This window comes from Cynocephalus volans, chromosome 16, assembly GCF_027409185.1.
Source record: "Cynocephalus volans isolate mCynVol1 chromosome 16, mCynVol1.pri, whole genome shotgun sequence".
Classification (NCBI taxonomy): Eukaryota; Metazoa; Chordata; class Mammalia; order Dermoptera; family Cynocephalidae; genus Cynocephalus; species Cynocephalus volans.
Window position 1 is genome coordinate 4,108,266 of NC_084475.1, and position 22,369 is coordinate 4,130,634.

The following is a 22,369-nucleotide window of genomic DNA, read 5'->3' on the forward strand; positions in this document are numbered from 1 at the left end:
AGCAGAGCACCTCTCCCTATCCACCCGGCTGAGTGCACTTCCTATGAGAAATGCACTTCCACTGTTTTGAGCCATTACATGCTGGGGGGATGCTGGCTGTGTAGTTGGCCTACTCCATGCAATACAAGTGAAGGGTAGAATGAGGGCTACTGGGCTGGACGGGGCGCTCTGAGTGGCATTTTGATTGGGGAACTAGAACATCTATTTCTGCGTCCGTTCTTGTGCATCTAACTCTGCCAGTGACAGAGGCAGCATTTTTAGTTGCACTAAACACGTGACCACGTGACCATCAGAGGTGGTACAAGTCACTAAATGCAGACTGGCACGGGAGTCCACATAGGACTCATGCTGAGCCAGTTTCCTCAGGGCTAAGAATAAACAGCAGACACCAGTGCTGGGACAAGGTGCCAACTCTGGGCAGTGCCGGCTCCAGGCTGGCGAAACGGTCACCCTAGAGCTTGGCAGGGGGCAGTGGGTGGGACAGGGCAAAGACCTGAGCTCCCTTGGCCCCGGGATCTGGTGGCTCAGCACCTCTGGGAATATTAGTTTCCCCAGATGCCTGTTTCAGACAGGAAGAAAGAAGGTTAAAAAGCCAGGACTGAGTGAGAAAGGTCCTCATGAGACCAAAGTTCTCTTGAAGGAGGCTGAAGAGTTTGGCAGAAGAAAATTCAGTCACAGTTCTGAAGAAAAAGGGAATATGTAATTGGATGCGAAGGTCCCCTGGGCTGCAGCTTGGACAGAACTAGGGGAGATCACTGATGACCCCTCCTCATGCTTCCAAAGAGGCAGAGGGTGATGTCCAGCCAGGGCCACCTGCAAGGGCAAACCTGGTGGTTTATAGCCGGTGTCAGCTGGGGCCTGGGCAGTGTGTCCAATATTGCCTGATCAGCGGGGTCCCTCTGGTCCCTCTCTCTGGTCCCCAGCCCCCTCCTCTCTGTGGCTGGGGGCAGTGGTGGCCAGCTGCCTTGCCTGGTACTAGGTGGCTCAGTCCAGTGGCAGCAGGAGAAGCTCATTTGGACTCTGGTCTGAGCCATTGTCCTGTCCAGATTTACCAGTCAGAAAGCTCACATTTTGGTATTTGGGCTCTCCTATCAATTTCTTACTTATTTCAGTATTTGGAGGGGAAAGGAGGCTGGTGAGTGGACTTCTTTGAAACCCCACTGGGTAACTTAGGGTCTCAGTGGCTGCGGCTCCAACCAACTCCCCCTGCCCACACACATGTGGGTTCTGACGACAGGCCTGGCCTGCTCAGCACCCAGCTGCCCACCCCACACCCAGGGGTAGCCTGGCTATTTTCCTGCCCACCCATGAAAAGGCACCTCCTGGCATCACCCAGAAGTTTGCAACCAGCGGTGGTACTGGGGACGTGGCCAGTGACTCAGATTAAAGCCAGAAAACCCAGCCAGCCCCCCTCTTCTCTTGAAGGGTCCACAGTATCCCCCAGACCCAGGGACACTGTCAACCCTTAATGCCCACAAAACCTTGAGGGAGTCCTTCCCCCACCTCCCCACATCAAAAAGAGCACATTTTAAAAATGTTTTTATTTAATTAAAAAAAAGACAGAACTAACAACCCAAAACCAGTAGTAGGTACAGGATTCACAGGTGCTTAACTGGTGAAACACACAGGGCGGAGGGAGGGGGTGGGGAGGGGGGAGGGGGAGGTGGGAAGGCGGGCGCAGGTCACCCTGTCCCCCAGGGCCCAGGTCTGCGATGGTGGGCAGTGCAGAGCCACCTCTGCCAGACGGGCAGGAGGAAAGCCCGGGACCAGACGGTGGTGGCAGAAAGGCTGTGAAGGCCCAAGCTCTGAGGTGTCTGCTCCCTGCTCTCCTGTCCCTCTTTGTCACATTTCCTCGTCTTTCTACTCTTTCTTGGTCCCTGCGTTCTCTGCCTGGGACCGGGCCAGAGGTAGGATTCAGAACACAGCTTTCTCTACAGAACTGCAGAACCTTCTGGGGCGGCGGTGGCGAATGTAGAGGCTGCCTTGCTCTTGGAAGTCACAGAAGGAACGCGTCGGGGCCTTGCTGGATGACAGGTCTGCGATCGTGTCCCCACCCTCAGCCTGGCAAGTGGGTATCATGGAGGGGGAGGGGCTGGGGGAGGGGAAGGGGCACAGATGGCCCCCAGCGGGGGCAGCCCACGAGCCCTGACGCCTCAGCGGTCACTGCTGTGCGTGCACAGACGCCACCACACAGACGACCTCGACGGCAGAGAAGGGTTTCAAGCAAGCACAGAGGGGCCTGGCACGCCCCGGGTCTCAGCTCACGGGCACACCGGGCAGTCGGCCGGAGCCGCGACCTGGGAGGGTCCTCTCCTGGGGGCAAGGAGGGTGGGAAGGATGATGACGTCGTCACCAGGCCCCGTGGACCTGGGTCTGAACTCCGAGGGGCCAAGTCTACCCATGGGCCCCGTGAGCAGGTGGCTGAGGTAAGAATTTGCTTGTCACTTCTCAGTACGACAGCTACCGGGGTCACAGACGACTGTTCGAGATTGGATTCAGAAGTCTCAAAAAGTAAGAAACAATTTGTGTTTAGAAAGCACACGTTTTATATAAAAGAGGGTAAGGTCCACGCTCCGGACAGGTCCCCTCCGAGCCTGGACACGCGTCCACGCCCTTTGCTTGCTCCAGCAGGGAGAACATGGCTGGGAAACTGCAAAACCCAGAACCCCTTCCCCAGACCCGAACAAAGCGCTGCGATTCCTCCTCGGAAAGAGGAAGAGCCTGGCTCGGCCCTTTCATCCAAACTTCCTCCACCGCGTCCTTTCAGGGGTGGCAGAATGAATGACAGGAATCGGACTCGGAGGATGTGTGGCTGCTACTTTTTAAGATGAGGAAAGGAATGTAACTTGCTCTCCCAGCACTGATTTGCAATAAATCATAATTTATAACCACCTAACAAAGGGACGTTTGTTCTCTGATTTATTTATTTATTTTTTTGGTCACCGTTCACCCGGGAGTCTCCTTTTCTTGCACAGAAGTTCAGGCTCCTGTTGTCACATGTCAGCCGAGGGAGGTGGGGTCTGCCCCTGCTTCTCGCCTGGGTCCCCCACTGCTCGGGGGACAGAGCTGCTCCTTGGTCACTGGGGAGAGCCACACCTAGGGGCCACATGGACGCCTTTCCTTTGACCCATGGAACCCTCCAGATTCTCCAGCACAGTTGGTGTGTCCTGCCCATTCCGAGGGAGGCAGACAGGAAAGCCAGCAGCAGTCCCCAGCCTCTACCTTGGACTCCTCCACAGGCCTCTGTCTCATCAGTCGACCCCAGGACAGCACAAAGGCTGAAGCACCATTGGGCTGTGGAGCTTTCTCTTTGGGGGACTGTTTTTCAACAACAGGCCCCTGCCAGCATGCCAGAGAGAGAGGGACAGAGACAGAGAGGAAGGGGGCAAGCTTGGTGTCCTCATTTCTGGCTCAGAGACACAGGAACTTCAGGTTCAAAAGCAGTTGACCGGGGTCCAGAGGCCCCTTTGTGCCTGGCAAAGCCTTGCGGAGGCCCAGCGCCCAGGCGGGGAGGGGAGGCCCTGAAACCCCCTTCTTCTGATAAGACTTGTTTCCAAGAGGAGATAATGGCTCGATTTTGTGTTCCCGAGTTGGTCATGCAGCCTCAAGAAAGCTCTTGGGCCTCCTGGGAGATTTTGGAAACCTGGGGGACACGTCAATCCCCTTTTTGTGGGGGGGATGAAGTCAGCCTTCTGCTTCTACCACAGCCCTGATTCCGATCTCCCAGCTCGAAGCCAGCCCACGACACCTTCTGGAGACCAGTTCATCGTTGGCTGTCACCAGGATCCCGTGCCTTCCTGTGCCACCAGCAGGCATCCCGGGGAGAGGCCGGCGCTGAGCGAGGCGCGCGGCTCACACGGGCGTGGTGCGGCGGCTCAGCATGCCCACGTGGAAGCCCTCCTTCAGGTCCTGCTGGAAGAAGTCGTGCACCTGCAGGAAGCCGGCGTCCCGCTCGGGGCTGTAGCTGGCGGCTGTGCTCACCTTCAGGGGCTCCCTGGACAGCGTGTACATGGACAGCTCGCCCATGGGGATGGCTCCGGTGATCTTCAGGCCCACAGGAGACGCGTCCCTGGAGGGCGAGGCCTCCGTGGACCTGGAGCTGGACCCCGAGCGCCGTCGCCGGTACCTGTAGCTCGGCATCCTGGCGTAAGGGGAGGAGGAAGAGGCCTTCAGGAATTCCCGTTGGGTCTTAAACCTCAACTCTTTATTTTTCTCAATGTAAATGTTTACAGCCAGGACGCCCACGGTCTCGGCCACAATGAAAGACAGGGCTCCAAAGTAAAAAGACCAGCCGTAGTTGTAATGGTTCTTTTTGTCTTCGTCACGCTTGTCACTTGGGTCACCCGTGTTGCTCGAGATGTAGACGATGATGCCTATGATGTTACTGAGGCCTGAAAGGGAAGCGGGGAGAGGGGCCGGGGACGGAGAGAGGCAGGGGTTAGAGCCGCGGCTGGACTGACAGGACAGGGAGCAGGTGGCTGTGGGAGGGATTGGTGGCCATTCCCCTCCTTGAAGAGCATTTCTTTATCCTGGTTGCTAACTTTTCTTTTAAGTAATTGATTTTGAATGGGCCACGTGAAGTTGCAATGAGGTACACAATACAACAGAGTCTTAGCAGCCCAGTTCCCCTCCCGAAGGCAGCTGCTATGACCTTCTTTGTCACGTCCTACCTGAGAGAATCTCCCTAACATACAGAACTATTTTCTTCTTTGCTCAATACTCTTTGGCCCTTGGTTTTCCATTTAACAGTGCGTCCGAGAGACGGCCCCCTACTGGGACGTGAAGAGATGCCCCTGTCGTTCTAACAGCCTCGTGCACACACGTAAATGCAACTGTGGGATAAACTCCTTACAGTGAAAACTGCTGAGTCTCTGGGTACGTGCACTGAAAAACCTAAACATTTATTTTGGAAATAATTTTTCATTTACTGAAGTTGCCAGGACAGTCCAGAGAGTTCCCACACTCCTCACCCACTCACCCGGTTTCCCTGAATGCTGACATCTTTCGTTACCATGGAACGTTTGTCACGACTCAGAAGCCAACCTAGTAAACGACTATTAACAAAACTCCCGACTTTGCTTGGATTTCACCGGGTTTTTCACGAATGGCCTTTTCCTGTCCCTGGATCCATTCAGGACATCATGTTGTGTTTAGTGTTTTAAATTTGGAGTCATCGCCCAAGGGCACTCCATAGAAGTACAAAATGTCCCAACAGCCTCTAATGAGTATTATCAAACTTCTGGATCTTTGCCAATCTGGGAGGTGAAACTGGCCCCCCATTGCTGTGTTCATGGGAGTCTCTCTTCTAACAAGTGAGGCTGAGCAGAGCCAAGCTGCCCGGGTTTGAATCCCAGTTCTACCACCAGTGTGTAACTTTGCGCAAATCACTCACGCTCCCCGTGCCTTGGTATCCTCACGTGTAATAGTGAGAAAAACAGGGCTGATGTGAGGATTAAGTGAGCTAATCCATATAAAACACTTACAACAGGGCCTGGCACACGTGAGCCTGCTCTAAGTTCTGTGATGACCCACTGGGTTTTGCTGAAAGGTGACACATTGTACCGTCTATGCACGTTTCGTGCGCTTTGTCCATTTTCTGCTGCACTGATCCCAGCATGGAAAGGTTAGAGTATCTTCTGCCGAGGGGACAGCAATTCTGCCTGGAGCAAGTTGGTCTGTGTTTTGAGTCCTTGTCTGTTCTGTAAGAACCCTCAGCGACATGGATTTTCACCCTCTCAGTGCTCTGCCTTTCTGCCTTCCTCTGTTTCCCTAGCTCTGTCTTCCTTCCCCACCCTGTAGTCAGCACAAGTCACAGGAATGCACCTTAAACCACAACCCATTCCAATCCCCAGAGAAGTTATTGCATCTTCTTCCGACTCTGCCAGCGTTCGATCTGACCTCTGCTGTGGCGCCTGCCACCTTCCTCCTCGGGTTCTCCATGGGCCTGTCTCCCCTCCCTGCTCGGACTGGAACGGCCTGGAGCCAGGCTCTACACACTGCCCAGCTGCGCTGCGCTCGGCCCATGGTCAAAGCTCCAGGAGCTGGGGAATAAACTAGCGTCCCTCTGCTGCCTGCCCATTGCCTCCTTCTTACCAGCCTCGTCCGTCTCCTCTCTGGCTGGGCTCTCTGGTGACATGGAGCATCTGGACCTGCCTTTGAAACGTCTCTTCCTGGGGGCACAGGCAGCTGCAGGGGGCAGCTTGTGGTGGTTTGGAGGTTGACAGCCCTGGTCATAGCTGATGTCTTTGCCACCGTGTGACTTCAGGGAGGCCACCTGAGCCTCCTGGCACTGTGGCTAGCGCTTAGTATGTGGTGGCTAGTGTTAGTGCAGGTCTGCTCTCCCTGCCTTGGGGAAGGAAGCTCCGGGATAGTCTGCAAAGGTCACAGCAGCGACCTCCTTAATGGTTGACACCTAGTGAAATCTGACTGCTTAAAGGACCCTGGTGGGGGCATGGGATGTGTCCCTCCTCTCACCGCTGCCCCTGCTCTGGGCTGAAGTGAAGAGAAGGGACGGGAAGGGGAAAGAAGGGAAGGACACAGAGACGTGGCCAGGAGGTAGGTCCATGCGTCTTCCTAGGAAACTCTTAACACAGACTCCCTGTCCCAACACACACACAGGTGCACAGGCACACACACACACACACACACACACACACACACACACACACACTTACTGCACTGGGAGAAAATGAAAGCCAAGGGAGCAGAAGAAAGCACAAGAGGCAGAGCCAGTCCCTTCTTTGCTATGACCCTCAGTTCCACAATGTGAACAGAAGCCACCTTCCTTCTCCATAAGAAGCTGTGAGGGGAACATGAGGTGGGGGTGAGGATGGGGACCTGTGTGGGCCAAGCAGGGTGCTAGGCCTGTCCTGTCCTCAGCAAAGTGGGGACAGCCACCAGCAGTACCGGTACCACCGTGATCACCACCACTGGTGCCACTGGACCTTTTAGGATGTGGAGGCCTGGGCTGGAGAGTCCAGAGTAAGATAAAAAGATGCTTTGAAAGTAAACTCACTGTTAGGACGGTGCAGAGAGCTACGTAAGAATTTAGGAAAGAATTACGTGCACTTAGTGTCTGGAATGAGGCCTAAGAAGCCAGGCAGCTCCTTCTGTCCCTCAGGGACCCCTGTGGCACCTTTATCTGAGCTCTACGGGGGCTGCCAGGCACCTGGAGGGTGCTGCCACCCGAGCACTGACCCTGCAGGAGTTAGACAGGAGCTCTGCCCTGGGCATCCCGCCACACTCCCCCAGCGGCTCAGGCCACAACACCTGGGACCCCTGCTGAACTACGCTCTAACCGGCCATGAACCAGCTGGGAGACCCACTTGCAGCCGTGGTCTCTGCCATGCCTACAGTGGCAAGGCGCACATCCAGTTGTCTCTACCAAGGCTCAGAGGAGCTGATGGTGTTCAACCCCTAGGACCTGTCAGGCAGGGGGTCTGTTGCTGTCACCCACACCTCTGTGGCAGCACTTTCTGGAGCTGGGGGCGTGGCTCTGAGCATTGCCACTCTACTCGCAGCCAGGGGGGTCATGATGCGGGGCTGCCGGCCTCTGCCCGGGGAAACCAGGTTCCTGTCACAGGCTTGTAAAGCACCCAGCACCCCCTCTCCACCCTTTGTGGTGCTTTGCACACCTGGACTTTGTTGTTGTTTTGGTGAAGTTGCAATTCACTCAACATAAAATGAACCACTTTGAAGTGTGCCCCTCAGTGGCATTTGCACACTCACAATGTTGTACAACCACCTCCTCTGTCTAGTTCCAAAATATTTCCCTCTCCCCAAAAGGAAACCCTGTTAAGCAGCTGTTCCCCACTCCTCCCACCCCCCAGCCCCTGAAACCCTGGAGTTTTAATTACGCATGGCGATTGTATGGTCCGCCCTCCTACCAGGATGCATGCTCCCTGGCAGTGGGGACCACGTGACTACACACACCACCATGTCCCGGTGTGCTGGCACCACTGGGGCAGCCTCGGTGGGTGGCTCACCTGCGGCCACAAAGAGGATGCCGGCACTGAGCACGATGTTGTTCTTGCGGCTGTAGATCCTCCCTGCGCCGATGCAGAGCCCTCCCAGCAGGAGCAGGATGGTGCTGAGGATGGGGAAGACACTGGAGGCTCGCACGATGCCTGGGCCAGGCAGGGGACAAAGCAGAGCAGACAGTGAGACTGGCCGCCCTCCCAGCCATGGCCACAGACGCCTCCCAGGAGCCCTGCAGCTCAGAACCTCCCTCCAGGACTGGAAGATCCCCATCAGGACCTGGAGAGGCCTCGAGTCACATCTGCTCGCATCTCACTTAGCCTCTTCCTGGGTGTGGGTCACACTTCTGAAGGGAGCAGAGTCCCTCAGTGGCTCTGGGGAAGCCACAGTTACAGCCATGAAAACACAGGCCTGCGTCGCATTCGGACACCTCGCGGCCTGCTAAGCCCCCTCATGGATGCGGTCTCCATGACACCTCCAGAAGACAGCCCTGATCAGTGGCTGAGGGCACAGGCTTTGGCATTAGGTGGGTGTGAGTGTGGGCCCTGCTCTGTGACATGCTGGCTGTGTGGCCTTGGTCAAGTCCTTTGTCTCCCTAAGACACAGTATCCCCATCTGCAGAATGAGGCTCACCATAGTACCAACATCCTGCGACTGGTTTTGTTCATATAAGGTGCTTAGTACGGGGCCTGGCCATAGTGTGTGCTTCCTAAGTGACATTCTTTACATTCATCATCACCATCATCACCATGACCCCAGGCAACAGATGAGGACGCAGAAGCTCACAACTTGCCTGAGGTCACAGAGGAGGTGGCGGCTGGGTGGAGCAGGATGCCTGTGGACCATGAGGTCCAACAGAACCACCTCTGTACCCTTGTTCTGCCACTGACTGGCAGGGTGACCACCTCAGTCGCTTCTTTTACAGCCCAGGGATAGTAATAATACCTACTGCAGGGAGTTGAATTGTGGGGCCCTCCCCAAAGAAATGTCCATGTCAGCCTAATTCCTAGGACCTGTGCATGTGATCTCACTTGGGAAAAGGGTCTTTGCAGATGTGATTAAGGATCTCAGGATGAGATCATCCTGGTGGGCCCTAAATCTAATGACAAGTGTCCTTAGAAGAGGAGGAGACACACCAGGGAGGAGGACATGTGAGGACAGAGGCAGAGACTGCAGCAATGCTGCCACAAGCCAAGGAGTGCTGACAGCCACCAGAGCTGCAAGAGGCAAGAGAAGGCCCTCCCTGTAGCTTTCGGAGGGGCAGGGTCCCACCAACACTTGCTCTTGGACTTCTGCCCTCCGCACTGTGAGAGAGTAAACTTCTGTTGTTTTAAGCCACTCGGTTTGTGATAAACTGTTACGGCAGCCCTAGGAAACTAATGCACCACTCCAGAGTTGTTGCACATAGCAGGGGCTTAGGGTCCCCCTCCTTCAGCATCTGGGGCAGCAGGAAGGTCAGAAGAAAGGATGGGGGACCTGAGGAGAGGCCTAGAGCTTGGTCTTCCCAACGTGCCTGCAGATCTCCCAGCCCAGTAGACATCCCAGCTGTGTGGACCTTTGGTGGCCCCAGCAGGGGACAGCGAGTCAGGGAGCACTGGCAGGCACCAGCCTCCTGAGCAAGCTGAGCTAGTTTCGGGCCTTTTAGCCTCTGAAGGCGGCATTTGTCTCCTTTTTTGTAAACCCACCAGTGTGTGTCTCTTGCTTCACAGAGAGGGGATTGTTTGGGGACATTAAATGAAGTTCTTCTCTCTGGCACCTCCTCCTTCCCAATTCCTGTTTTCTTGTAGCCGCAGGCTCTGGGAGGAAGTTTCCTGTGTGCTTCTGAAATGTGCCTCTGAGCTGCACTGGCCAGAACAGTCAGGATCAGGACCGCCCCCCCATCCTTTCCTCAAATGCCCTCGTTCTGCACATGGGTCAGAAGGGCCAGAAAGAAGGGAGCCCAGTTCCTCTAAAGTCACCTGGGGCCCGGGCCTGGCTCAGCCATCCATCCTGCCTGGGTAAGGCATGCGAGCACCTGTCCCCTTGCCACACAGACTCATTCCTAAGCTCTGATGTGCAGATGCCAGCAGGGGTTGCCAAGGACAGTGATACAGGTTGGGCCCCTCCCAGGGCAGGTGGCTGAGGCACGAGCACAACTGAATTCCAGCTCGTATCTTGTTGGCCACACCAAGCCCTGGCACAGATCCGCATCTGCCTGGGGGACAGACCCCTCCTGCTAACTCACCCTCAGGCACTAACTCACCCTCAGGCACACTGTGGATTCCCAGCAGCCCTGACACCAGCACTCTGTAGGCTTTGCACAGAAATGATCCACCTGGCCCGGGGCAAATTGGGCGGGAATCTCTGGGCCCAGAGGGCCATGGAAGAGACGGCAAGCAGGGTGTGGGTAGTGACCCTTGCACATCTTGGGCTGTGGATCTGCAAACCAGCAGGGGCATCACAGGAGCCCACAGGCCTTCCGGAGGCTCTGCCACAGTGATGTAAGTCAGAATGTGAACCCAGCTTCTGAGAATGCACGGCTGGGGGTTGACTTCCTTCCTGAACTGTCAAAGGCTGGGTGTGAGCAGCATTCCTCGGACCTGCTCCACGCTGGATGGCTGAGCTGCCCTGAAGACTCCCTTGCAGGCCGCCCCACCATGGAACCTTCTGCTACCTTCTCCAAAATACCTGTTCTCCACCAGAATGCTGGCACCAGGAGGGCAGGCTGTTTTGTTCCCTGCTGCATCCTAGGTGCCTAATACAACGGCCGGCACCTAGCAAACCACAGTAACGTTTTGTTAAATGAGGGAATAAATGAATTTTCAGGAACCCTCACCTCCTGCCAACATCAGCCCCGAGACCTTGCTCCTGTGCTTCTACCTATTTTGGGATCAGTAGTCTGGACAGAGACCAGAAGACTGAATATTGGGAATCGGGGTGGCCTGGGAAACAGGCTGGATGGTCGTGGTGACTGTGACCTTGGCTTGTCCCTGAAAATCGCTCACTTCTTCTGGCTCCAAGCTCACAGGCACCTGCACTCTGGAGGTAAAGGATGATCAAAGACACATGCAGAGCTCGGTTTTAGGGCCAAATATCCCTGTTTCTGCAGCCACTGAGCAGAAAAACACCTCCCTGTTGGGAAGTCAGCTCTGCCCCCGCACCCCCCATGCATTAGCAGGTGGAGACCACAAACCCGAAAGCCCTCGTCAGCCCCTCTCTTCCATGGGCGTCTCTAGGCTTGTTCATAAACCTGGCAGGTCTCCCCACTGCGTACGCTTAAGGAGAACGCGTCCTTCCCAAATGAGCTTTAATTGCGGCTGTGCTGTCACCATCGCTTCCTCTGGGAAAGTCACTCTGAGGCCCTCCTTGCCCTGGCGCCCTCCCCCAGGGCCCTGCCGGTGCAGTTCGAGGACCCGCAGCAGCAGGGCTGAAGCCGGCTGGACACATTCTTTGTTTGCCGCTCTAGACCCCTGTTGCCCCTTCTCCATCCTGCCCTGGGCCCTGGGAGACTGGGTGGACTGGATCCTCGGGCTCCCTGACTCTGGCTGTTGGAGCAGGGTGTCGGCGAAGGAGTTATTCCCCTGGCTTCCTTCCTGCGGCCTGGGGGGCGAGGACGCTGCATTTCTCCGTAAGGGCCGCAGCTCCTGCCAGGCGGCCCTGTCCTGACAGCTCCCCTTGTCCAGGTCCCCTCACCTGCTTCCCACACCTGTTCCAGCCCAGCAGTGTACGGGCCCCGGTGCTCACCAGCCCTTGTAGGTTTCCCTTAACCCTGCCCACACCTCGGTAAAATGGTCGTTTCTTAAACACCCTTCATTCCCTCCCGTCTGAGCGTAATATCTGCTTCCTGCCAGGACCTCAGGAAGCCACATGAGCTGGGTTGATGCATCATGAGGCCAACCCAGAAAGAGATCCCAGAGCTCTGGGACCATGAGTGGGACAGGGACGGCAAAGTAGAGAACAGCCAGCACCAATGACCGAAACCTCAGGCGAGTTCAAGTGGGAAATTCGGAGGGAATGGTTTGTCTCTCCAGGGCCTTCCTCCTCACAGTCCCAAGACTGGGCAATGAGGCAAATCTGCGCTCAGAGCCTGAAAAACCACCTGAATGCCCTGGGTTGGGCAGAAAAGGGCAGATTCTGAGTTAGGGTTGATTTTCAATTGAGCCATCCCAGCTGGGCTGACATCAAGGGCCGCTGTAGTTGGCTGTGCAGGCCATGCACTGCACAACTCGAGGGATGTCATTCATACCATAATCTACGCAAGGGACATCCCTCAAGTTGTGTACTGTGCAACCTGCACAGCTATCCATGGCAGCCCTATGGGAATCTCCTTGCTTGTTTCACTGTGGGCCCCCTGTGACCAGAATCAGAGGACAGGCAGGAGGAGGAGGAGGAGAAAAGAAGGAGGGATGGGAGGCAGAGCTCTGGCCAAATTATTTCAGGTTCTGGGCCTGGTCAGAACAGCCTGACACTGCCCCAGGCTCCAAGAGAACTGCACGCTATTCTATTTCACCAGATCAAAATCAAAATCCTTTCCCTTAGAGAAAACGATCCATAAGCAGGTGCAGAGTGAATTGTGTTTCCTCCAAGGGTGTTCATATCGATTCTCCCTAAATGAGGCTGGGCCTGAGTTCCAGGTGTGCTCTGTGAGCAACTCTTCCTGTGTCTTGGCTAACAGGAAAGGGGAAAATGACTTCAAAATGGTGCTGTTTTTTCCATTTCCAGGCGCTTCCCTGGCTGTGACTTCCTCTTTCCTCCCAGGGAGCTACTCCCAGGATCAGGGATGAGATCTGGGTTCAGAGCATGGGACTGGCTTTGTCCTTTGAGGATCCGCATGTGCTGTGACTTCAGGGCTCCAGCTGGGGGCCCTGCTCAGCCACAGGACCCAGGCTGAGGCAGGGGCCCAAGGGCAGCCCATGGTTAAAGGTAGTAGCTCCAGCAGTTGGTACTGAAAAGACTTAAGGCCCATGCAACAAAGGCTGCCCCTAGCACCCTCTTAGTCTTCTCCCTTAGGCTGCCTGCATGCCATGAGGCTGTGTCAGAGTGTGACAATCTGATTTTTCACAAATAGAATGCTGGGGAGTGTGCAGGGGAGGGGCGGGCAGGTGCAGCCCTGGCAGGGCAATGTGCTTGGGGGCTGCACTCCTCAGGGATGCTCGGCCTGGGCAGAGCCCATATCTTTCACCTCCCTTGCCCCAGCCTCAGCTCCAGCCAATCAGCTCCTCTGAAACTAGGCACGCCCAGCAGCCCCAGGGAGCTGAGGAGGCCACTCCCAGCATCCTCTCTGCTCTGGCCTTAGTCTCCCCAGGGCATGGCCTATCAGCCAAGTAACTCCACTGGGACACCCAGCGTGGCAGGGCAGCGATGAACAAAACTCCACTTTCTGAACTCACAGTTTCTGAATCACAAAGGGAGTGGCCGGAGCATCCAGAGAGAAGCAGCCCCTCCACACCTGCAGGGTCCATCTTTCCTCTAGCCGCCCAGTACCACCCGCTCTCACTCCACACGCAAAGGAAGCAGAGGATTCTCGACACTCACGAAGGAGATACTCGGAGCTGTCGTGGTCGTAATCATTGTCCTCTGGGAAGTGATTGATCCGGAAGCAGTGCCCTTTATAGATCCCTGGTGGGAAAAAGGAGAAAGGAACGTTGTAAATGTTCTATGGGTTCACGCATCCCTTCATTCCAGACACCACGTGTGTGAAAGGCTCTGTGCAGGCCCTGGGGACAGAGGAAGAAGCAAGGCTGGCTCCAGTGTCCCCGGCCCGGCGGGGGCGTGGGCACATGCACAGAGAACACCGCACAGTGAGACAAGTGCCCCTAAGATGACCGTACCATTTACGGCCCAAGTCTGCACACCTGTGAGAGTGAAAGGACACACCATTTCTAACTCTGCTGGGACAAGAGGAGCTGAGCAGAACTGCTCTGGGCAAGCAGGATGGAGCATGTCCCCACCCAAGGGAACTCTAAAGGCACCTCTTGAAAAATGACAAAGAATTTGCCAGGCAGAGGAGTGAGTCGTGCAAAGGCAAGAGTGGGGTTGGGGTCTGCCTGTCTGTGTCTTTCCCCCTCCCTCAAACACACAGTTACACGAATCCCTCCCAAGAGACATGCCTAATCTGTGCACAGTTGCAAGTTCCAATCCCCTCACCCAAAGTGATTGGAGGAAGAGAACAGGGAGCAAGAGAAACTTCCAGAAGGACTGAGACCATCTCCTGTCCTTCCTTCCAGAATCTTCCATCCAGCTATCCCAATCCTCTGCTCCCCTGCAGTCTGGAAATGCCCACTACAGAACTAGACACCAGTGGAGAGGGGGATGCACAGGGTGTCACTGTCATGCCCTGCCTGTGCCAGCCTCTCCACTCCTGCAGTCCACAAGGGCCATCTCATCCTGACACCCCTAGGTGGCCCCCATGTTTCCAACTGGGGCCAATTCTTTCTCCGCAGGTGCTGCCAAGTGTCCCGCTGGCTTCCAGCAGCTCAGCCTGGCCTCATGGTCGGTGGGAAGCACAGTCTTGGAAGCAGGGGCTGTGACAGACACACATCCGTCTCTTGGTACTTCCAATTGGGAGGGTCCCTGATAAGCAGGAGAACACTGCTCTTCCCCCAGTCACCAGGGAGCTGGTGGCCAGCTGCCCCTCCCCTCTGCTGGGACCCTTCAGCCGCTCCCTCCAAAGAGCTGGGGTGTTCAGGAACAGCCCTGCTTCCTGTAGCCCCACGGGCCTCAGGAGCCAGTAGCGGGAGGGCGGGGCTGGTCAGGGATGGTGGGGTGACCGAGCGAGGGGCTCAGAGGTAGGATATGCTTCCACGATGTTCTCTGTGCAGATCTAGCATGGGCAACGTAGTTAACCCCTCAGTCTCTTCATCTGTAGAGTGGGCATAACCACAGCCCTCCTCTCCCAGGGCTCTTAGGAGAACTACATGAGACAGTCCTTGAAAGGCACTTAGAGCGATTCCTGGCCCACAGTGACGGCTAAGGGGAGGGTCGCTGCTACTGGACCCAGAAATCGCCCGTCTCTCCTTGACGTGTCCTTGCTCTTTTGGGAGTGGCTGAGTCGGTGGAGAACCACAAGGGTTTGAGGGTTTGTGAGCAAGAGGAAAGAGGACGGGGACAGGCTGGTCGCAGGGTGGCTGGTGAGGGCGGGGGCACAGAGGCTCACTCCTGGCTCCAGAGTCACATTGCCATGGAGACCTGGAACAAGCATCTTCCCGGATGTGCGTGGGGTAGGGGGAGCACTCTGCCCTCCCTCCCTACACCTTTTTTTTTTTCTTTTCCCATTTTATGAGTTTAAACAAAATCACCAAGTCACACTTACTTGTTGAAAAAGTCCAATTAATAAGAGGTTGAAAAAGAAAAAGTAAATACTCTCTTTTCAAATTTGTTCTTCCGAGGAAGACTGTTAACGTTTGCTGTGTACCTTCTCCCATCTTCATGTACATACATACATGTGGGGTTACCCCGCCCATGTTCTTGAAATTAAATTTTATTTTGAGATAATTGTAGATTTACATGCAGTTATAAGAAATAATACTGAAACATCCAAGTACCCCTTACTCAGTTTTCCCCAATGGTAACATCTGGCAAAACTATATAGTACAATGTCACAGCCAGGACACTGACATTAATACAGTAAAGAAACAGAACATTCCACCCCCACGAGGAATCCTCTTACTGCCCCTTTGTAGCCACGCCCACCTCCCTCCTGCCCCACCCCCTCCTTGACCCAAGGCAGCCACTAATGTTCTCCATTTCTACAGTTTTGTCATTTCAAGAATGTTTAACAAATGGAATCATACAGCGTGTAACCTTTGGGGACGGGCTGTTTTCACTCAGCATAATTCTCTCGAGATTCATCTCAGCTGTCGTGTCAATGGTTTGTTTCATTTTATTGCTGAGCGGTATTCCATGGCATTGTTTGTTTCATCAGTCACCCACTGAAGGACCCCTGTTGTTTCCAGCTAATACTAATAATGCTGCTTCAAGCATTCATGTACAAGTTTTCGGGTGAACGTACGTTTTCATTTCTCTGGGATAAATGCCCAGGAGTGCAATTGCTGGGTCATATGATAGCTGCATGTTTAATTTTATAAGGGACTGCCAAACTGGTTTCCAGAATGGCTGTCTACCCTCTATTTTTAAAATGGAATTCCACTATACACTTTACTCTGCAATCTGCTTTTTTCATTCAACAATATTTACAAACATCTCTCCAGGTTAATACCTATAGATTTAACTAGAAAGAAAACGGTATTTTATTTTTTAATTAAAAAAATAAGTTGATATCAATCCAAAAGTTGCTGAAAACCCTAAAAGGACATAACACAGGGACTAGAGGAATATAAAACTTTCTTCAGCACTGAAAATGCGAAAAGAAAAATGTGCTGTGGCAGAAATGATAAAATTATGTATTTATATATTCCACCTGAAAACAAAATCCAGTTTTGGGAACATCAGCTTGCATACAGAAATGTTTGCTCCAAACGCCCCTCTAATATATTTTGCTAACCTCCACTCTACATTTAGAATGTTATTTTATATTTGATAGAAATTGTAAATAGAAACCACACAGTCCAGTGTATTAACTCATTTTTAAGCACATTCTTTTTAGTGGCTGCATAACTGTCCATACTCACGGATGTATCAATGCAATTCTGCCATAAAAATGGACATTTCCTTTCTTGGGGCTGTGCTGCACATTGTGGATGCCACCCTGTGGAATTATGCTCAAAGATAGATTGAACAGTCTGCAGTAGCAGTCTGCAGTAGCTCTGCCACTCATCGGCTCCCTTTCCTCCCTTCCTTCCCCCTTACACACTGGGAGGTCTTCTGGACAGAGTGAGGAATGGGCATTGCAGGGGCCTGAATTGTGTCCCCCCCAAAGACACATTGAAATCTTGATCCCAGGTATCTTATTCGGAAACAGGGTCTTGCAGATGTAGTGAAGTTAAAATGAGGTCAGACCGGATGAGGGTGGGCTTCCCCTTGCCAGACCTTATGAACAGACCTCACCGCATCAACCTCACCCCCACCCAGTCAAAAGAGGGGGTGGGGCTGTGGGGGAGAAGGTCTCGAGTTGTCTTTGGCCTCATGGAGAGTGAAAGAGATACCTTCCTGCCTCTAGAGCCAAGAACTTGAGGCAGTTTCCCTAAACATGCTCTCTTGGGCAAACCATTTCAGCAATTTCTTTGCTGATGTTCCAAGAACCCGTCTTCACCCGAGCTCCCTCCGGGGGATCTGCTCCCAGCTCACGGTGCCCGGAAGCCCAGCATCCAGCCCCAGACCCAGTGTTCAGCTGGGTGTGACCAGCCCGGAGCACGGCCAGGCCATCCCTCCTCTTTTCTAGACTCCGTGCTTCCCTTAATGGGACCTGGTATCACTGCTGACTTAGTCTCCTAGGAATTTCTTTTTCACAACAGTTGCGTCCCCTCCCCCAACCTGTTTTTGTGGAGTGTTTAGTCCTAAGGACTTCACATTTATCCCTGTCAGATTTAATTTTGTTAGTGTTCGCCTAAGGCATTGAATAGAGAGAAAATTAATGGCTGATGCAAGAAGAGAGAGAGAAAGCCATATCCAGTCCACTTTACAGTGTTCTTTCTCCATGAATGGGCCTTTTGCTATGTTATCAGTTAAGTGATATTTAGAGTGGGTAATTTTGAGATCCTGGTCTGCCCACACTGCAGGGATACTGAGGCAGGGGGTTGCTGGCCTGTGCTCCCAGAGACACTGTGGCCCTTGCCTTCCCCAGGGTCAGGAAACCACCAGTGTGAGAAGACTTTGACGATCACATGGCCTCAGGGGGGTTATTTCTTCACCTATAAAACCCAGGAATTGGGCCAGGGGGAGCTGTTCTTGCTCTAAGATTCCATGACTATTTTGTGGAGAAAAGGTACAGGAGTGCGTGGATATTATCTCATACATCACGGGCCACTTTTGTTAAAGGCATTTGTATGAGCAGAGGAAACATGTGGAAAGAAATATCCCAAAATGTGTCCATGTTTTTTTTCTGGGTGACAGGGTTATAAGTGAATTAAAATTTTCTTCTTTACATTCTTCTGTGTTTCCTGAATTTTCTACAATGTCTGAAAATGAACCAATAAGGCTTATTAAAAGAGGAACTGGATTCTTTGATTCTAAGTGAAAACGTGGCGTGGGGGTCTGCAATGACCACAGATGCACTCAGAAGCTGGTGAGCGAGATGTGAATCATAGTGATGGGAAGGTGTGTGGGTGGCATTTTAGCCTCTTGTGGGTGAGTTTCCCTGCCCCCTCTCCCTCCATGACCTCTGCGAAGTTCATACCCCGGAGTTAGGCCCCCACGTACAGCCTGGATGACCAACCCCTGGGACTTGGGGTTCTGGGGATGTAGGAGTTTCAGTGTTAAAACTGGGAGAGTCCCAGGCAAACCAGGGAGAGTTGGTCACCCTATGAGCCATTTCAGGAGTACTGGCATCAGACCTAAGTCTCCATAATGGGCCAACTCAGAGGTCCATCGTAATTAAGGTAATCCTGGAGAAAAAAAGGTCAGAAGGAGACTTATTAGTGGCACTCATTCATGTAATCCTTTATCATTTGCAAAGCATTTTCATAAGCATTACCTCACCTGATCCTCGCAAACATTAATAGCAGCAACAACTATTGAGAGTGTATGGACACCCTTCTGCCCACCTCTTTCTCCAACCACTTACCGCTGCAGCAACCAGCTCTGTGCAGGTGTAATCTGCTGATGGCTCAATTGAGCTGCACCAATTATTTCTTGCTTTTTGCCCACGGCACTGGGTAGGTCGCCTGCGGGAACTGCTCTGCACGCATGCACGCATCTGGAAGTTCGAGGGATTAACACCCCCGTGGGTACCCTTTGAGCAGTGAAGGACAGATGGGAGCTGGTGGATAAATGTTCCCTAATTCTGTCCCTGGGGTGGGCAGTTCTGAAGTCCACTCTCACTGCTTCTGAATGGGGGAGGGGGAGTCCCAGCAGGACCAAGCCAAGTGATGGTCAGCTCAGGACACCCCTTGCGTTGGCTTTCCCTCTATCTCAGTTGCACTGTCCCCAGCTCCTCCCCCATGCCCGGTCCCTCGAATGGCCACCCCAGATACACCACCAGCACACAAGCCCTGAGCTCGGGCTCAAATGGAAGCTGATGTGCTGAACACGTTGGACGCATCAGCCTGTTTCACCTCCATAATAATGCTCTTTGAAGACAGAGCAAAGAGGTTCAGAGACCTGCTTCAACAAGCCTCACTGCAGAGGCCCTACTGTGAACGATCAGGCATTCTACCCTAGGCTGCAAAACAAAGTCTTCTTTGCCCCATTTTACAGAAAATGAAAGCGAGGCTCAGGGGATGCCTGGTGTGTGTACGTGGCAGATTGGCGGCCCCTGGAATCCAGCTTCCTGACTCCCCGTCCACGGCTCTTCCCACTGCACCCTGACGCTGCCTTTCCGAGCATCCTCTGCAGATGCAGGCAGGGGGCTCTGCAGGTAGGGGGCTCTGCAGGCAGTGGGGGCTCTGCAGGTAGGGGGCTCTGCAGGTAGGGGGCTCTGCAGGTAGGGGGCTCTGCAGGCAGTGGGGGCTCTGCAGGTAGTGGGGGCTCTGCAGGTAGGGGGCTCTGCAGGCAGTGGGGGCTCTGCAGGTAGTGGGGGCTCTGCAGGTAGTGGGGGCTCTGCAGGTAGGGGGCTCTGCAGGTAGGGGGCTCTGCAGGCAGTGGGGGCTCTGCAGGTAGTGGGGGCTCTGCAGGTAGTGGGGGCTCTGCAGGTAGGGGGCTCTGCAGGCAGTGGGGGCTCTGCAGGCAGTGGGGGCTCTGCAGGTAGTGGGGGCTCTGCAGGTAGTGGGGGCTCTGCAGGTAGTGGGGGCTCTGCAGGTAGGGGGCTCTGCAGGTAGGGGGCTCTGCAGGTAGTGGGGGCTCTGCAGGTAGGGGGCTCTGCAGGCAGTGGGGGCTCTGCAGGTAGGGGGCTCTGCAGGCAGTGGGGGCTCTGCAGGTAGGGGGCTCTGCAGGTAGGGGGCTCTGCAGGTAGTGGGGGCTCTGCAGGTAGGGGGCTCTGCAGGCAGTGGGGGCTCTGCAGGTAGTGGGGGCTCTGCAGGCAGTGGGGGCTCTGCAGGTAGGGGGCTCTGCAGGTAGGGGGCTCTGCAGGTAGTGGGGGCTCTGCAGGTAGTGGGGGCTCTGCAGGCAGTGGGGGCTCTGCAGGTAGTGGGGGCTCTGCAGGTAGTGGGGGCTCTGCAGGTAGGGGGCTCTGCAGGTAGGGGGCTCTGCAGGCAGTGGGGGCTCTGCAGGTAGGGGGCTCTGCAGGCAGTGGGGGCTCTGCAGGTAGGGGGCTCTGCAGGTAGTGGGGGCTCTGCAGGTAGTGGGGGCTCTGCAGGCAGTGGGGGCTCTGCAGGTAGGGGGCTCTGCAGGTAGGGGGCTCTGCAGGTAGTGGGGGCTCTGCAGGTAGGGGGCTCTGCAGGTAGTGGGGGCTCTGCAGGTAGTGGGGGCTCTGCAGGCAGTGGGGGCTCTGCAGGTAGTGGGGGCTCTGCAGGCAGTGGGGGCTCTGCAGGTAGGGGGCTCTGCAGGTAGTGGGGGCTCTGCAGGTAGGGGGCTCTGCAGGTAGTGGGGGCTCTGCAGGTAGTGGGGGCTCTGCAGGCAGTGGGGGCTCTGCAGGTAGGGGGCTCTGCAGGCAGTGGGGGCTCTGCAGGTAGGGGGCTCTGCAGGCAGTGGGGGCCAGCTGGTCGTCCTCCCCCAGACAGAGCAGGAAGTGAGACCAGGTGGCCACCAAGAGCTCAGGGTTAGCTTCAAGAAAACAGCTTCCTTTTGGTGAAGCAGAGGCAATGGGAGTCTCCCTCGATAAGAAGGCAGCTCCAGACCCAGGGAGGAGGCCGGGCTCTGGGGGCCCCTTTAGGCTGTAAGACGGGGTGAATGTGGACATAAAGCAAAGGGAGAGGGTGCTGAGTGGGACCTTTTCTGTTCATTCATGCATCATTCATTTATCCTCAACAGCACTTTAACTGTTTGCTCATCATTCATTCATTCATTTCATTAATTCCTCAGCGGCACTTGTACTGAGCAGAACGACATGCCAGGCATGGTTCCAGGCGCTGGGGCTGCCAGTCTGACTGAGAGTCTTGGCTCTCATGAAGGTCCCATTCTGGGGTGGAGCTGATGACACAAGGAAGTAAAATAAATGCACATCAACATCACTTCAGGCGGTGATAAGAGCTACAAGGCAGGTGAAGACATCCAAGGCGATTTAGATTGTCAACTCTTGTCCTGAAATTGAGGCTGAACTCAAAGGTGCTGAGGTCAAGATGAAGGTGTGGAGCCCACGTCCTGGGAGAGACACCCCGGGGGGCGCTGCTCAGACACAAGATCTTAGAGCATCCCCTGCCCTCCCGGTCAATATGAGTAATGGAAAAGAACCCCAGACTCGGCCCAGTGGCCAGGAAGGGACAGTGACTGAGGCCACCCAGACCAGAGACAGAGGAGCAGGTGAGAACCACATCTGGGCCAAACGTCACACCAGCTTCCTTTGAATCGTCTTATGAACTTGACAATGCAGTCATCGGTTGCTTACTGAAGGGACACGTTCTGAGAAATGCAGCGTTAGGTGATGTCGTCATTGTGGGACTATCACAGAGTGCACTTACACAAACCTGGAGGGTGTAGCCCAGCACGCCTAGGCCGTATGGTATCTCCTATTGCTCCTACGTGAGCAACGCTTTGTGCTATGCCTTGAGGACGTCCCTAGGAATAGGGGTTTTTCAGCTCCGTTACAGTCTTATGGGACCACTTTCAGATATGTGGTCCGTTGTTGACAGAAGGGTTATTATGCAGCATGTGATTGTAATCAAATGACATCTAGCTTTCTAAATAGCTATCAATTTGGACTTCAGAATAATTTCAAGTGGCTGTCTCCTAACTAGTCCAAATTAGAGAGGTTTCACTGGACTGGACACTGTGAAATGGGGTAGCTGTACATGGGTGACAGCCCTGGTCCAAGGCCTTATCTCAGAAGGGGCATGCGGGAGGAGCTCAGAGCATGCCTGTGCCCCCCGTCCTCGTGCCAATCAACTGCCAAGACTGCCCCTCCTCCTGTGTCCTCCCGGAGCTGCTCATCCACCAGCCTGGCCCTTCCCCTGCCACCGCACTTCCCTCAGCAAGGGAGAGGACAGCCTAGCAGGGCTGGAAGGCTGTGTGTTTCCAGGAGGATACAGACCATTCCAGAAACAAACCAGGACTTTGTGGAGGAGCTGGAGAACTGAGGGGTGGCAGGGCTTTCCCTGGGCTGACGGGTGAGGAGGGGGTGGGAAAGTGTTATCCTCACGGTAAGAGTGACAGCAAGTATTTACTTAGCACCTATTATGTCCCGGGCTCTATTTCAAGCACCTCACATTTATTAACCCACTTCATCTTCATACAAACCCTGGACAGGATTACTAACCCCCTAGCC

General features: G+C 54.5%; 1 protein-coding gene across 1 annotated transcript in view; it reads right to left on the minus strand.

Annotated features, from left to right (window-relative positions):
- Positions 1-3,852: 3,852 nt before the first annotated feature.
- Positions 3,853-22,369, minus strand: part of CACNG4 (calcium voltage-gated channel auxiliary subunit gamma 4) — a 58,158-nt gene continuing 39,641 nt past the window's right edge. The window contains exons 2-4 of the mRNA XM_063081377.1: positions 13,492-13,575; positions 7,986-8,126; positions 3,853-4,391 (exon numbers count right to left, since the gene is read on the minus strand). Coding sequence (XP_062937447.1) covers positions 3,853-4,391; positions 7,986-8,126; positions 13,492-13,575 — 764 coding nt within the window. The remainder of the gene's footprint in view (positions 4,392-7,985; positions 8,127-13,491; positions 13,576-22,369) is intronic.